Source organism: Tachysurus vachellii, chromosome 6 (genome assembly GCF_030014155.1).
Source record: "Tachysurus vachellii isolate PV-2020 chromosome 6, HZAU_Pvac_v1, whole genome shotgun sequence".
In the NCBI taxonomy this organism is placed as follows: domain Eukaryota; kingdom Metazoa; phylum Chordata; class Actinopteri; order Siluriformes; family Bagridae; genus Tachysurus; species Tachysurus vachellii.
The window spans coordinates 10,332,687-10,348,443 of record NC_083465.1 but is presented as its reverse complement, the minus strand read 5'-3'; the positions used below and the strand labels follow the sequence as shown (position 1 = coordinate 10,348,443).

The window sequence follows — 15,757 nt, the reverse complement described above, 5'->3', positions numbered from 1 at the left end:
ACTTGGTCTCAGGTTTGCACACACAGGTCACCAGTGCAGTGTGGGGCAGGGGGGAGTTGGGTTACATTCCTTCCATCAGGGCTGTGAAGCTGCCAGGCAGGTCACTCCCAGCTCAATTCTCAACTCCAAACTCTCTCTCTCGCTCTCTCTCTCTCTCTCTCTCTCTCTCTCTCTCTCTACACTGCATTGTCTTGTATGACTTGTTGGCAATGATGGAAAAGAACACAGAAGTGTAACATGTATTCTTGTTTGTGCAACACGTGTGTGTGTGTATGTGTGAGTGTGTGTGAGTGTGTGTGAGTGTGTGTGTGTGTGTGTGTGTGTGTGTGTGTGTGTGTGTGTGTGTGTGTGTGTGTGTGTGTGTGTGTGTGTATGTGTGAGTGTGTGTGTGTGTGTGTGTGTGTATGTGTGAGTGTGTGTGTGTGTGTGATTGTGTGTGTATGTGTGAGTGTGTGTGTGTGTGTGTGTGTGTGTATGTGTGAGTGTGTGTGTGTTTTGAGTAAGTGAATGACTGAGAGAGAAAGAGAAAGAGTATGAATGTGGTTAGGTTTTGGCCCTCACAGGCAGAACCTCCACCCAGTACTGTTTGGGTCTGACTCAGAACTTCTTAGACTATTGGAAATTCCCAGAATTCCTTGGGCAGCCTGGCCACAGCGTTCTGGGGCTCTCCAGAGGTCAGCCAATCCCCATGATTCCCGTCTCTGGTGAAGAGAATTGCAGCCTTAGATAACATTACCCAGTCTTTCTGGCTCTCTCTTATTCAGACACACGCAAGCACACGTACATGAACTTATCAGCAGTGTAGGAACAATCCTTGCACCGGACACCATTTTTTTTATCACACTGAATATTTTAAAGGTTGTGGGTGAGTTTTAATTCATCTCGAAACCCTGCTTATATTATAGATATATATTTTATAATTGTCGGAATCTTGTACAATTTCTGACTTCCTGCTTTCTTTCCTTTACTCATATCTCTTCATCTATACATTATGGAATAATCTGGGATGATTTACATGATAAATATACAGGAACAAAGTATGTAGCTTTACACAGCACATACAAACAAAACAAAACTGTTCAATCATGCTTCAAAGTGGCCTTAATTTCACAATCCAGCACTATACATAATGCACTTACAATGTACTCTCCTGTCTAGTGTATGAATTTTAGAAGAGTGGTATCGTCTCAAATAGAACGCTAATGGTCTTTTACTATAAGTCGATGGCAAATGACGTCAAACGCATTGCTTTTGGAGAATATGGTGAATTTTTCAAATGTAGCCCCGCCCCTTTTCCACTATGCAAGCAAAGCTGTGACCATTGAGTGCATGAACTGCCCAACATTCCACATCACCATCCACCATCCTTTTAAATGGAATTTTTTAATATGAACAAAATGATAATGCGTAACTATGTGAAACTACCTGGTGTAATGAAACAAACCAGTGAGTACAAACCAGTGCAAGAATATACAACACACACACACACGCACAGTATCACTTACATATAACATGACTAGAAGAAAGTGTATACAAAACTAGACCAGCACATGCAGAGTGAAATATTATGAAGCTGAATAAGACAGCAGTGTAGACAAGGCTGATGGAAGGCAGACAGGCCACAGGCCTGGAGGTACTCCTCACATCCCACGCAGATGACACACAAGCTGCGTCACTTAAAGCTCGACTGTGAACAGAGCCGCTCCATTGTCCTAGTCACCCACCACTTCTTCTGGTTTAGTCCCTCGCCAACAATTTATTCACGCATCACAAACGTCTACATTTAACAGTCTTGTATTCATCTCACTGATTATTTATGGATCTCATGCGACTCTGAGAATAAAGGAGCGTTTTACAGTGCAGCTGAGAAGGACACTGGTGATGTCAGTAGTCTGTTCATCACAGGCAAAGTAGGGATAAATATATTAAATTCAATTTTCAGCCATCAGAATAGAGCTTTGAGGAATACATATTTGAGTATAATTCATAATTGTAAATTCAATCTGAGGCTAAAATGATTCTACAATTAGATAATGAGTATTCCATGTGTGTGGACCATGTTTATCCTCTGTAAAGACCGTTGGTTTGTCATTTACATCATTTACACACACATAGATTTAGTGGTGTGTATTGGTGAATTCTGGATAGGATGTGGCTAGTTCAGCGATTTCCAAACCTTTATGACCCCATTTAGACATTATGAATTGGCCTTAAATAGGCATTATGAGGAGGCAGTACAGTGGCTTTGTGATTAGCACATTTGCCCTAAACATTCAGGGTTGGGGGTTCAATTACCCCCTCTTCTGTGTGTATGGAGCGCTCCTTGTTCTCGGGGGTTTCCTGTGTACTTCGGTTTCCTCGCACTGTCCTCGAAATGATCAATGATGTGTGTGATTGTGCTCTGTGATCCTGTCTAGGATGTATACTGCCTTGTACCCAGTTAGACAAGCAGTGCAGAGAATATATGGACTGACATTATAAAGCTCTGACCACTCTTTAGCAAATGTAAGACACAAACATCATCACTGAGATAAGTTCTTTTTTTATTGAAGAAACAGTGTCTATATTTAAAAGACTGGTTCTGAATTTTAAAGAATGTCCTTAATTCATTGAGTTCAGTAAATCTCTGTTAATCTCTCTTTAAAAACAATATAAGGATTGACACAGGCACAACATGTGTATAAAATGAGAGAATGATGAGGCGCTCTTTCCTGCATTTGAGCCATCAACCAGGTCAACACCAAGGCCTTGGACTTTTCTGGACAGTTTCTGCATAGCAACCAAATCCTTAACCACATTTTTGCACAATACATATTGCATCCTGTATATACATAAAACTATTGTGATGAATGCACTCCGTCCAGGGTGTATCCTGCCTTGATGCCCGATGACGCCTGAGATAGGCACAGGCTCCCCGTGACCCGAGGTAGTCAGCGGTAGAAGATGAATGAATGAATGAATTGTGACAGATACCAGAACTGTGTATGTGTCTTTCTTGAGACAGAGTCACATGCTCAGGAACTAGTGGAGTCTGATGGATGGAGGGAGCAATTTGTCCATTTTATTGTTGAGCTATGACGGTGTAAGGAGAGTGAAAAAGGCCAAACTTGCCTATGCAGACATCTTTAAATGTGCCATGTCTGAATGAGACTCCAGACTCCCATCAAATTTCAAAACAGTAGCACATTAATTCTGCCTTCATATAGAACCATGTTAGTAATGTTCGTTTGTAGGATGAATTCAACAGAAAAACAGGTGAGTTTCTGTAAATGAAACAGTCCCTTTTTGATAGAAGTCTACAGTTATAGATCCCTTTGGGTTACTGTTATTTCCAAAAGTCTTAATTCTGGCAGGAACGTTAGTAGATAGTAGATAACATGTATTGATAGCAGAGTCTTTGTTGTTGTTGTACTTCAGCAGAACAATCTAAGTAATCATTTACAATATTGTACTTTTACAAAAATCAATGATTGCAGAGCTTTCTTAAAAATCTGAAGAAAAATCCAGTATTTTGCTTAAAAATGAGTTGGTTCAGGAGAGCAGGTAATGAGGGGTGTGATTGCTGAATGATGTCACTGAGGGTGGTCATGGAAAAGCTCAGGTAAGCCCACCGTGTCTGTCCTCAATCCTGAAACCCTCAGAGAAGACCAGCTATGGAACCTGCCAAGCCTCATCCACAGTTCTCTGACATGTACTCTGAAGTCATCGTCAGCTCGAGCGCAGGTAAGAATTATTTATAACGTCTTTTCAATGTGGCTTGCATGCTTGAGAACATTTTCCTAAGGCTTAAACCCGAACTTGATGTACTCAGACTGACTCACTTTGGTTTCTCTCAGTATGTATAAATATATATATATATCCATGATACCACTGTACACCGACTGATAAATAAATATCAGAAATGATTCCTCTTTATTCGAGCGATCTTACTGTTTTTGATATATACACAAGCTATATTTACAGGAATAAATGACGCAATGTGTTTATTGAATGTGTATCCACTTTAATATTGTTCTTTATAATAATACTTAGCTTGCCTAAGATTGCCTTTATATCTATTGTTTATATTCATTAAGACACCACAGTCAAAAAGTTAATTAATCTTAAATTAGATTAAGACTAGTACCGCCTGTCCTTCTACCTCCCATACTGACACTGTGAGAAGAAACCATCGCATCCAAGTCTGGCGATTTGAAAAATTAGTCACTTTTTTTAGCTTTTGTTCACTTAATCTTGTCTCAATCCTTCAGCCTCTGGTATCTCTCTCTCTCACGATATTGAGTTTAAGCAGCAAAGCCTACAGCCTATTGGGTTCCTGGCCTTTTGTTAGGAAAAGTTAATGCCTTAAACCCTTTCCCCTTCGGACAACTGCCATTTGTGAGATGTGTTTCTGCAAACCAAAATTCCTCCAAAGTGTATATGGAACTTTGATCGATTTTTTTCCGTCTTGTAACCAAATATAAATGTGTACACGGATATTTTTTTTTTCTGTTAGGAATGTCTGTGACACAAAGGTTCATTTTTTTGCAAATTTTTCCTTTTCGCTTTGTTGATTGCAGATGTTCAGGGTCCTCCAAAGAAGGAGTCTTCGGGCCCCGAGAGCAGTGCGGATGTGGCGGGTCGAGTTAGACTCCACCCGTCTCCATCTCGCAGAAGACATCGAACCACCTTCAGCCACGAACAGCTGGAGCAGCTGGAGTTAGCCTTCAGACACAACCATTACCCTGACATCTACTGCCGTGAGGAGCTGGCTCAACAAACTAAACTCAATGAGGCCCGTATCCAGGTTAGAGGAGTTCACGTTTAACCAAATTCAATTCAAGGTTTCTTCCTCATATTGTTACAAGGGGTTAAAAGTGGTATACAAATCAACTTTAATTGAATTGCAACAACACCACTTTTAATCTACGAGACACCTTCAGAATAATTCCATAAAATATTATATTCTGATTCTGACCGTACATCCTTAGTTGTGGCTTGTGATGAGTAGATGTAGGCTGAAGGTGTTGTTTGAAGGTCAGCTCAGTGCAAATTCTAAAGATTTCTGCTTGATTTTCCTCATATGTCTCTCATAATCTTTTGACCCAGGACATCACTGGTCATGGCTTCTCTATATGATTGTACCTCGATGCTAAGCTTGTGGAGCGAGATGGGCGAATCTCCTGTGTGTCTGCCATTTTCTTTCCGTTGTTCTACTTCAGTGTGTTTTGTGGAATTTTATACAACATATTTCGTTTGCTTTAAATATTTGCTCAGATCAGGTACCATACCGGGGGGGCACGGTGGCTTAGTGGTTAGCACGTTCGCCTCACACCTCCAGGGTCAGGGTTCGATTCCCACCTCCACCTTGTGTGTGTGGAGTTTGCATGTTCTCCCCGTGCCTCGGGGGTTTCCTCCGGGTACTCCAGTTTCCTCCCCCGGTCCAAAGACATGCATGGTAGGTTGATTGGCATCTCTGGAAAAATTGTCCCTAGTGTGTGATTGTGTGAGTGAGTGAATGAATGAGTGTGTGTGTGTGTGTGTGCCCTGCGATGGGTTGGCACTCCGTCCAGGGTGTATCCTGCCTTGATGCCCAATGACGCCTGAGATAGGCACAGGCTCCCCGTGACCCGAGGTAGTTCGGATAAGCGGTAGAAGATGAATGAATGAAAGGTACCATACCTGTAATTTCTTGTTGGGGTTGGGGTTGGGGTAATAATTATACGGCCTAAATTCTGCTAAATGATTTGAAATCGAATGGCACCACCTCTTCTCGAGCCTACTCCATCGGGTCACAAGCAGAAGTCCGCTTGTATTCCCTTTTTTTTTTTTTTTAGGTTCTTGTGGTTACATTTCATGTTGTAGAACTCCCATGAAAGAAATGAGTTCCTTTCATTTCCTCATTGAATTCTTTTAGAAACCAAATTCAACTTATCAAATTACCAGGAAGAAGTTAGAAATCCCACATCCTGTAAACTTTACCCTGTTTGAATACTGAAAATCACAGCTATACGTTTGAACGTTACAAAAACTGGCACCTACTGAGTCCTTCCATAATGCTAAAGTAACGTCTCCTAATAGAATACTACACAATCAGAAATGCAACAGCTGTTACTATAGAAACGATAAACGGATTGAAAGAGTGCATTAACATAAAGCTATGTTTTGGATTGTAGCCACACAGAGATGTGCTTCCGACCAATCAGAATGAAGAATTCAGTGGCACTGTGATGTAATTAAATATAACAATTTTGACAATTACCACAGTTCTCTTGTTGCTATTTTAAATAAAGATCAGACATTTAAATAAAGATAGAACATTTAAATGTATTTTAAATTTTAGCAGTTTTTCGTTTTTAAAAAAAAAGGCATATTTTGATGTGATTCTCTTTCCACTATGAACACCATGCTATCTACAAAGTACATTGCTTTTGTTGATCACTAAATTAATTTTCCAAATGACTGATTTTGATTTCCCAGCAGGCTTAACCTCTTAATAAACATTTATAAAATCTTCACCTCAGGTTTAGTCCACATCTCTCACCCCTCATTTCTTTACCCCTGACCTCTCCAGGTTTGGTTCCAGAACCGTCGTGCCAAGCAGCGGAAACAGGAGCGAGCCACTCAGAAATCCCTGCAAGGAGGTTTGATGCCAGGACGTGGGGTTCTCCCAAACTGTGCACGTGGTGGCATGGCAAGACAATACCAGTGCTCTCACTCTCTACCACATATACCCAAATTTTCCTCAGTGCTGCCCTCTGCTGATTTCTCCCCTCACACACCAGCCGGCACTCAGATGACCTGCCCTTCAGCTCCCACTGCGTCCCAGCCTGCCAGGCAGCATGACGACTGGTACTGCCAGCTGAGGCACATTGGCGCGCCGGCCGCCAGCCTGCCCCACGCCTCAGTCTTTTCCCTGACCTCTGTGCCAGCGCTGGAGCCAGCCGTCCACTGGAACTAAAGTAGGCTGAAAAAGTGAAATCTAAAACCTTTCACTTTCTGATTCTGATTTGTCCTTTTGCTTTTTAGATTCCACGGCCCACATGCCTCGCCAATACGGCAGGCTTTGTTTAAAGACCAAATTGTTTAACAGTAATGCTTGTGTGTGTGTGGTTTTGTGTGCTTGTAATTCATGTCTGTACATTTCTCTCCTTGTTATATATGAATGGGGGAAAAAATGAGAAGAAATTTTTCTTCCACATATTTTTACTACAGTTCCAAACCAGATGTTGCCTTGAAGTTATACTTTTCTAAAACAAAACAAAACAAAAAATTCACACTTCATTCATAAACCCACAAGCGTCAAACTGTGAAAATAGAATCGGTCTCGTTTACATTCGAAAGTCTGTTTAAACTAGAGATATGTTTGAGTTTATAGAATATTCTCTTACCTCCTGAACATGGGTTAGGAACTAATGCTACATTTCAAATGATTGTATTGAATATATACACATTAATAACTGCAAATGTGTTTCAACAACAGATGTCATATTTTGATAGAAATAAATTAGCCTCCGCATACTGTCACTGTCACTGTGTATCTTCCCCGCTCACGAATAACACAAAGCTCAGAATGCAACTAACAACAACAGTAATTACACATGACAAATATAACAGGCTTGGATTACATTTGTGATGGAAATAATAATCCAGTAGCCTAGAAAAAGTCCTTTCATCAGTCTTTACTGAATGAAGACTGAAGTCTGGTTCTCAGTCACAGTTACTGCTGGAATATTGGTGCACAATCGGTTTTTCCTGTCCTTACACACATTATAAAGTCGAACAAAAGCCACACAATCCAGAGTAAAATAGAGTGATGCTCCAGCACTGGGACTGAAAAACACTGGTGTGAACAACAGCATATTAGAACAGACACAAATTTCTCATTCATTCGTAGCAAAAAAGCAAGAACTGATTCTTGATCACCATTGTTGAGAAATGTGATAAATATGACCAGAAAGCAACACTTTTTCAGGCTGAAAACACAAAAGAACACATGTAGTGCAATTTGGCAGACATTTCTTGTAAGTTTCTGATACCAAAGTTAAAAAAAAAAAAAAAAAAAAAATTAAGGAAAGGAAGTCGTTTTACTCCATTTAATCTCCACTCATTACTTTGCATTAGAATGTTGCTTCAAAACACACTGCAGCAATAATAAAAGAGGGACAAGTCTTTGCTTGTATTTGGCAGCTTGTTTCTGATACAGGTTTCAGGCTAAAGTGTGTTCAGTAGATCCCAGCTGTTCAGATCCGATCCTTGTTGTAACCTTGAATTTGAAGTGCTTAAAGTGTTCAAGAAAATGAGCTGAAATGGCAAAAAGACTGAAGTTTGTGCTTATATGAGCAGCCATTCTGTCTGTGAAACACTGTAGCTTTGCTGAGGATGGGTATACACAACCAAATCACTGATACTGTTCAGGTAGAGGTAATCAGAGCTCACAGTAAGGCTGCACACACTCCTCTATGTTTCTCCATACCCACCACACACACACACACGCACACACACACAGTAACACCTCCATGCCTCCCTCATTACTGGAGAGACTTCGCAAACTCGGCGTAATCGATGTAGCCATCGTTGTTTTTGTCATCATCTCGAAGGACTTGATCGATAATATTGATGAGGTCCTGCTCGTTCATCGGTGGGCTGTTCTGACCTTTCTCCTAGAAACCAGGAAGATATGACAGCAGGCATGAAGCATGAATTATATTTAAATGTGGTGAGTATTTGCCAGTCAATATATATATATATATATAAAACAACAGAATTAGACAATAAGCCCTTATTGCTTACTGCTCTTTTTTATTCTCCCATGAAATTCCATGTTTAAAAAGAAAACAACAAACATCTAAAGAAATGACCAAATGTATGAAGTGTAATTTGTCTATCTGCTCCGTGTGCACCTGGCTAAATCTTACCCTCCCAGTTAGGATTATCTAAAAGACACGATGCAGTCGGCTTTATGCGAGCATTACATAAGCAAACAGCGGTAAGTGCAGGGAGCTTGAAGCAACCCACCTCCGTGTGTACATGTGTAATTGCGGTGGCAAGCTCGAGCCCATCCAGCAGGTTGTTACCATCATAGTCATGCATTTTGAAATAGTGAAGCTGCAGCTCTTGAGGAGTCATGTCCGACTCCGGCTTGTCGATTACCCCGTCTAAATGCTCCATGATGTGGCTGAAGGACAGAACAAAGGACATGTACTTATGCTGAACTGACACCTTTTTATTTCATTAATGCATGTGACCTTATTTTTTACACTGTGGAATTATTGTTAGACCCTCGATGTTCTCAGGGCATAGACAAAGATCAGGCCAGCTACTAAGCTGTTTGTTTTGCAGCAAGGTCATTTTGGAACAGTATCAAAGTTCAGCTTATATGCAAATATAACAAGGGACACCAAGACCCTACATTTCATGTGTGATCACAACCACCTGATAATTATTCGGCACTCATTCTGTTACAGAAGCTCTTTTACACTCTACGTAGACAAACAGCACACAGCATATTAAAACCAATCGTGTCTCATATCAGTATATAAATAGGTTATCGATTTATTCCCACTAACACTTGGGCATGAGGCAGGAATACACCTTAAATGGGAAACCAGTATGCACACATTTACACATGCATTTACACGTTCAGGCAATTTAGTGTAGCTAGTCCACTAACGTATGTATTTAAGAGCTTTTTAGGGAATCTCAGAACCCAGTGGAAACACACACAAGACATGGAGAAAACATGCAAAGCTCAAGCATAGGTTTGAACCAGCAGCCATGGAGCTGTGAGGTGTCAACTCTACCCACCATGCTACCTATTATTAGTTCAGTTAATCATAGATTAGACCTCTGTATTCACTCCTAAAACTGATGTTTATTTCAATGTGGCCATACTGTTTAGCCTGTACACGGTTTTTTACCCCCAGTTTTTTGAGTTCAAATCCCAGGTCCACCAAGCTGCCACTGCTGAGCCACTGAACAAGTCCCTTAACCCTCAATTGCTCAGTTGTATAAATTGTAAGTCACTCTGGAAAAGGGTGTCTGCTAAATGACAGAAATGTAAATGTAAACTCACTCTTTGTCCTGCACCATGTTCCTGTCTATGCGGGTGATGGGAGGTGGTGGGTTTCCTGACACTTGACCATGATGGTCTCCATGTGAGTGAACACAAAGCACACAGCAGGACATCAGCAGCAGGCAGCACCAAAGCTGCCCCTTTGTGTAACCCATGATGATGATGATGATGATGATGATGTCCTGTTCAAAGAAAAATGTCCATTATTATGCCAACATGTCCATCCTCACAAGGCCATTTTAATGATCTTGAAATAAGTCATGTTTGTAACAGGTTATAAGATTTAACAATTAACAAACACAACCTTATGAACAAAACCTCACTGAAGAGCAAATCTGTGTACATTGTAATCCAGATGTTTACAGATGTTTACAGACTTTTCGCTTGAAGTGAGTTGTTTTTTTTTAAACATTAGCTCAGATTATTGCATTGTTAGGAAATGTTGCGTTATATTTGTAATAAGAGCGCAATTCCGAGTCCCTCACCTGATCCTGAAGTCCGAGTGAATCCGTAAACACTTGCAGATTCTTATCCCAAAGTAATCAGGTAACAACTCACAACAATGCTGACCAAACATTTATAGTCCGCTTCGCTTGCCGTAGTTCCCTTTCACCTTCTGGACACGACAGCTAATTCTGATAGGATGCTTAATACCGCGTCATTCCGGTGTAAGGAGGAAAATCTCATGTGCGGTTTTTTCCCCACTCGTTTTCCGCTTTCTTTTTCTATTGGTGCAAAGACATTACGTATGATAAGTTGATTGGTCTATTAATTCGTCGAAGTAATATTGACCAATTACGGCCCAGAAAACGAGTGCGTCGCTATGGATATCGGTTGGGGGATGAAGAATCACAATGACTGTTGGATAGTTTTGGGAATCGTTTGTGAATCGATTCCACACACGAATTTGTCTGATTCTAGGAAACACCAAAAAACTAAAAAATAAATAAATAAATAAACAAATAAATAAACAAATAAATAAATAAAAACTGCAATAAAAAAAATTTAGTTTATAGGGAGCATGTCAATCAACTGAGGCATTATTATGTAAAAACGACTACAAACTTTTGGAGTCGACTCAGGATTCACTTACCTGAAATCTAGGAGTCGACTCCAAGACTTGCGTGGTTCAGTTTATAATGTTGTATGCAATATAGCGGTATACTAGTATAGAAGCTTGTACTTTAGGATGCTATACCACCTGTAGCTAACTTAACAGTACCCTGTAGTACCCTGTAGTACATAATGTTTCATAGATTATCATTTTGGCAGATTCAGGGTTTGACACAATTTTGACAAGCTCAAGGAAAACAATGGTCCCAATTGTCCACAAGATAGCGCTAATGTCAATCGTTAATCACAGTGCATTCAGACAAACTTACAACAACTTATGACCTACAAGTAGGGCCACATTCAGTGTCTGTGTACCTACAAAGTTTACAAATATCACTGCAAACGTAAAAGCATATTGTGTGTTGAAAGCGCCCATGACAGCGAGAAGCTATACACTTTATATGCTGTATGAAAATGAATTTTAATGTGTGCTTTCAGTTTCTCAAAAATGTAGATGTTAGGGGACGCATCATTTCAACTCCACTACCTTGTTGGAATGAAAACAATAAAATCATCCAACAGAGCGTGACTCCACTAGCACCGGTAGTCTATAAAGTCTATTTCATTTGGGGTCCAAGTCAAGTCAAGTCAAGACCGAGTCCAGAGAGGGTTAAGTCCGAGTCAAGACCGAGACCAGAGAAGGTCGAGTCCGAGTCAAGTCTGAGTCCACATGAAGTTGGGTCTGAGAAAAGACTTAAAAGTAACCCTCAAGCATATGTAAAATTTTTGGTGGAAGCTATAAAAATGAGCAACAAGCTCAATCAGAAAAGCACATATACCATTAATACTGTATATTACTCACATTGGTTAAAAAATGATGTCAGTTGAGGGCAAAAAGGAAACAATTGCCACATAATATGACGTATAAAGACAATTTTATTACAAAAAATTACAGCCAGTACCACCAGTACATAACACAACTGTACCACTTTACTAGCCTACATGACAATTCTAGTACACATAACATTACTGTACCATATGTTAAACTAAAATATAACAACTTTTAACTTTCAAAGGTTAACTACTGAATTTGCCTTGAATTATGTGCATTTATAAAAGTTTTGAAGATTACAGATGGGTATAATTGCTTTTCAAATAGATAAGTGAGGACACCATCCTGTAACCCAGACGAGTACGATGTGGCCTCATGATTAATCCACCCCGACTAAAAATTCTCTCCACTGGTGCAGAAGAAGCGGGGACTGACAAAGGTTTTACTGCTATTGTATGCAGTTGGGGATATTTGTCCTATGTTTTTAGACCAGAAGACAAGTGCTGTACATGGATCCTGAATGTCAGTGAAGTATTTGCTTATCTAATCAGAGACACTGGCATCCACTGTAAGGTTGCGCTGGCTTTTGTGGGCTTTGTAGCGGGCTACTAGCCGTGGCAATTTGATTGGTGGAGAATCTTTTTGTGAAGAATCATCTGCATTCGGCTGCTGAGAAGTGTCACCCTCTGCCATACTCTCAACGGCCGAGATCAATGTATCTAAAACAGCATAATACAATATTGCATTAGTATAAGCATGATAATGTGCTGATAAAATAGCATGTTTATGTTTATTACTGGAATATATGTGTGACCCTGTCTCTGAAATCCAGACTTAAGTCCCATAATCTAATTTTGAGACTCTTTCCCCACCAGCATTTTTTTTTTTTAAGTTGCCAGCCAGTGCCAGCATTTTTTATGATTTTCACAAAAGTTTAATGCCTTCCAGAAAATGCTCTTCTTTAAATATATAACCATATAATGTGTCAAATGAAAGAACAGACCCTCTGCTTTCAAACAAAAAAAATGTTTCATCCTATCTTCATTTGTTCTCTATTATCACCTCTCAAATATGGGTAGGTTTCTTCAAAAATACCAAATTTTGAGCAAAAAGCTGAGATAATTGTATTTTTGTAAAGCACTTTTGTTAGAGATTTGTTAAGAGTGGGGAAAGAGTTAAAGTTTGATTTCAATCATTAATTTTACTATGATTTCAATCTTTGACATGATCAGTGTTAAAGATAACAAGGTTATAGATGTATTTTCACAGAATGTTCTTTACTCAATGTTCATAATGTTTTATGTAGAAAACAGTAAATCACAAAAAAACCATACTTTAGCTGGGTTTCCACAGGCAGGGTCACATAAATAATTTTTAAATAATATATGAAATAATAGTGCCATTAAAATGTAGTTGAAATGAGAAAAATACTAACTGGTCAGAGTCCTCTTTACATCTTCTCTGAACTTCTTTAGTGATGTGGCATCGTGGTGGTAACATCTAAATCCACCCAGTTAAGACCAAATTGTGGATCAAGCATTGCAGAAAGAAAGTACACATCTTGGTAAAAAGGCATGGGTTCTTCACACTCCATGGCCATTTTAGCTTTCACAAATATTCCTGAAAATCTTCTTTGTAGAGAGGTGTGAAGGCCTTAATTAAAGGCTGGCACTGGGATCTTGTCTCTCCCATTTTCAGAAGATGTGCGTTTAGGTCCAAAACAGTAGGAACCACCATGCTTATAGTCACAGACTTTTCACCTTGTGTTAGGTCAGCTGCCTCTGAGAATGGTCCTAGAAATGCACTCAGCTCTTGAAGTTTTTTCCATTCACGGAGAGTAAACATCACGTTTTCAGAGTCTTTAACACAGACTTCTGCCAAAATTCTGTAGTCAAGACCTGTAATGGCTTGCACCATCTGACCTCGCGCCAGTCTGATGCGTGCAAAAAATCACCAATCACTGTTCGTGTCAATCTTACATCAGTTTAAAGAAACAGTAATATATATTTTAATAGGGACTCGTGTGGACTCTAGAATAAGTCCGATTCCAAATGTATTCGAGTACGAGTCGAGACCGAGTCAAAATGTTCACGAGTCCATGACAAGACCAAGATCATTAAAACATGGTCTCGAGACCGAGTCCAAGACCGAGTCCAAGACCGAGTCCGAGTCTCGAGTACTACAACACTGACCTCCCAGTCTCACCTGTTGTTTCCTGTCTGTCAGGAAGCTGGTGATCCACTGACAGATGGAAGGGGTATTGTGAGCCTTAGGAGTTTGGAGTGGAGAATTTCCGGAATTATAGTATTAAAATCCGAACTGAAGACAACAAACAGAATCTGGGCATATGTCCCTGGGCAGTCCAGGTGTTGCAAAATGTAGTGCAGTCCAGTGTTGACTGCGTCGTCCACTGATCTGTTTGCATGGTAGGCAAACTGTAGGGGATCCAGCATCTGTTCTGTTTCAGTCTTTAGGCGGGCCAATACCAGCTGTTCAAAGGTCTTCATGACAACAGATGTCAGAGCGACAGGCCTGTAGTCATTCAGTCCAGTGATGGAGGGTTTCTTGGGGACCGGGATGATTGTAGAGAGTTTAAAGCAGGAGGGGACTCCAGAGATCTGTTGAAGATATGGGTGAAGATAGGAGTCAGTTGATCAGCACATGCTTTGAGACAGGAGGGGGAGACCCAGTCTAGTCCAGGAGCTTTCCTTGTCTTCTGTCTCTGAAAGAGCCGATACACATCCTCTTCACAAATCGTGAGTGCAACTTGATTGCTGGGAGGAGTTGTTAATGGGGTTTCCAGAGGTGTGATGTCAGTCAGTGGGCTGGGTTGGATGGGAGGTGTGAAGATGTTGTTCTCAAACCTGCAGTAGAAGGTGTTGAGGTCGTCAGCCACCTCATGTGTCCTCATGTACCTACTGTAATAAAGTGCAGTGTAGAGGATAGTAAAGTAAGCTGTCCTATTAGAAAGTTGTCATACTAACCCAATAACTTAAATATGGTTTCCTGCATATGTGTGGTTAGTGTCACACTAACAGGACTTTGATCCTGTACTGACACCTGTGACCTTGATCCTGTCCGACACCTGTGACCTTGATCCTGTCCGACACCTGTGACCTTGATCCTGTCCGACACCTGTGACCTTGATCCTGTCCAACACCTGTGACTTTGATCCTGTCTGACACCTGTGACCTTGATCCTGTCCGACACCTGTGACTTTGATCCTGTCTGACACCTGTGACCTTGATCCTGTCCGACACCTGTGACTTTGATCCTGTCTGACACCTGTGACCTTGATCCTGTCCGACACCTGTGACTTTGATCCTGTCTGACACCTGTGACCTTGATCCTGTCCGACACCTGTGACCTTGATCCTGTCCGACACCTGTGACCTTGATCCTGTCCAACACCTGTGACTTTGATCCTGTCTGACACCTGTGACCTTGATCCTGTCCGACACCTGTGACTTTGATCCTGTACGACACCTGTGACCTTGATCCTGTCCGACACCTGTGACTTTGATCCTGAAGACACCTGTTTGCGCACTATTATATATATATATATATATATATATATATATATATATATATATATATATATAAAACCCTCACTATTTACAATGAGTTATAAAATCGTTACAAAATAGTGTTACAATATACACACTCATGCGACAAATTGTCCACAACATCTACTTAACTGTCTCTAAATCCAGGTATAATAAATGAAAACATTTAACAGCATAATTACATAATAAACTTACAGTTATTATGACATTTACAACACTGTAATGTATCACGTGCGAGTAAGAATAAAAAAGT

At 40.4% G+C, this 15,757-nt stretch overlaps 2 protein-coding genes and 1 long non-coding RNA gene across 3 annotated transcripts; 1 reads left to right on the top strand and 2 right to left on the bottom strand.

Annotated features, from left to right (window-relative positions):
- The first annotated feature begins 2,374 nt into the window (after positions 1–2,374).
- prop1 (PROP paired-like homeobox 1) lies at positions 2,375–7,174 on the top strand. The gene is made up of 3 exons (XM_060872129.1): positions 2,375–3,723; positions 4,560–4,786; positions 6,554–7,174. Exons 1-3 carry the CDS (start codon positions 3,654–3,656, stop codon positions 6,938–6,940), a joined length of 684 nt encoding a protein of 227 aa, XP_060728112.1. The 5' UTR covers positions 2,375–3,653; the 3' UTR covers positions 6,941–7,174.
- Positions 7,168–10,697, bottom strand: mcfd2 (multiple coagulation factor deficiency 2, ER cargo receptor complex subunit). Its single transcript, XM_060872130.1, has 4 exons — positions 10,540–10,697; positions 10,055–10,236; positions 8,998–9,157; positions 7,168–8,642 (listed from the first exon to the last, which is right to left on the bottom strand). The coding sequence occupies exons 2-4, from the start codon at positions 10,207–10,209 to the stop codon at positions 8,511–8,513; spliced, it is 447 nt and encodes a 148-aa protein (XP_060728113.1). The 5' UTR covers positions 10,210–10,236; positions 10,540–10,697; the 3' UTR covers positions 7,168–8,510.
- Positions 10,698–12,025: 1,328 nt separating this feature from the next.
- On the bottom strand, positions 12,026–15,463 carry LOC132847132 (uncharacterized). Its single transcript, XR_009648603.1, has 3 exons — positions 14,924–15,463; positions 13,375–14,803; positions 12,026–12,658 (listed from the first exon to the last, which is right to left on the bottom strand). It is a non-coding gene; the product is annotated as an uncharacterized LOC132847132 (long non-coding RNA).
- Between the last annotated feature and the right edge of the window lie 294 nt (positions 15,464–15,757).

Coding starts and splice junctions, on each gene's coding strand:
- prop1 (XM_060872129.1), top strand. CDS start 3,654: ATGGAACCTGCCAAGCCTCATCCACAGTTCTCTGACATGTACTCTGAA. Junction 3,724..4,559: donor CATCGTCAGCTCGAGCGCAG/GTAAGAATTATT, acceptor TGTTGATTGCAG/ATGTTCAGGGTCCTCCAAAG. Junction 4,787..6,553: donor TCAATGAGGCCCGTATCCAG/GTTAGAGGAGTT, acceptor TGACCTCTCCAG/GTTTGGTTCCAGAACCGTCG.
- mcfd2 (XM_060872130.1), bottom strand. CDS start 10,209: ATGGGTTACACAAAGGGGCAGCTTTGGTGCTGCCTGCTGCTGATGTCC. Junction 9,158..10,054: donor AACATGGTGCAGGACAAAGA/GTGAGTTTACAT, acceptor TCTGTCCTTCAG/CCACATCATGGAGCATTTAG. Junction 8,643..8,997: donor TTACACATGTACACACGGAG/GTGGGTTGCTTC, acceptor CCTGGTTTCTAG/GAGAAAGGTCAGAACAGCCC.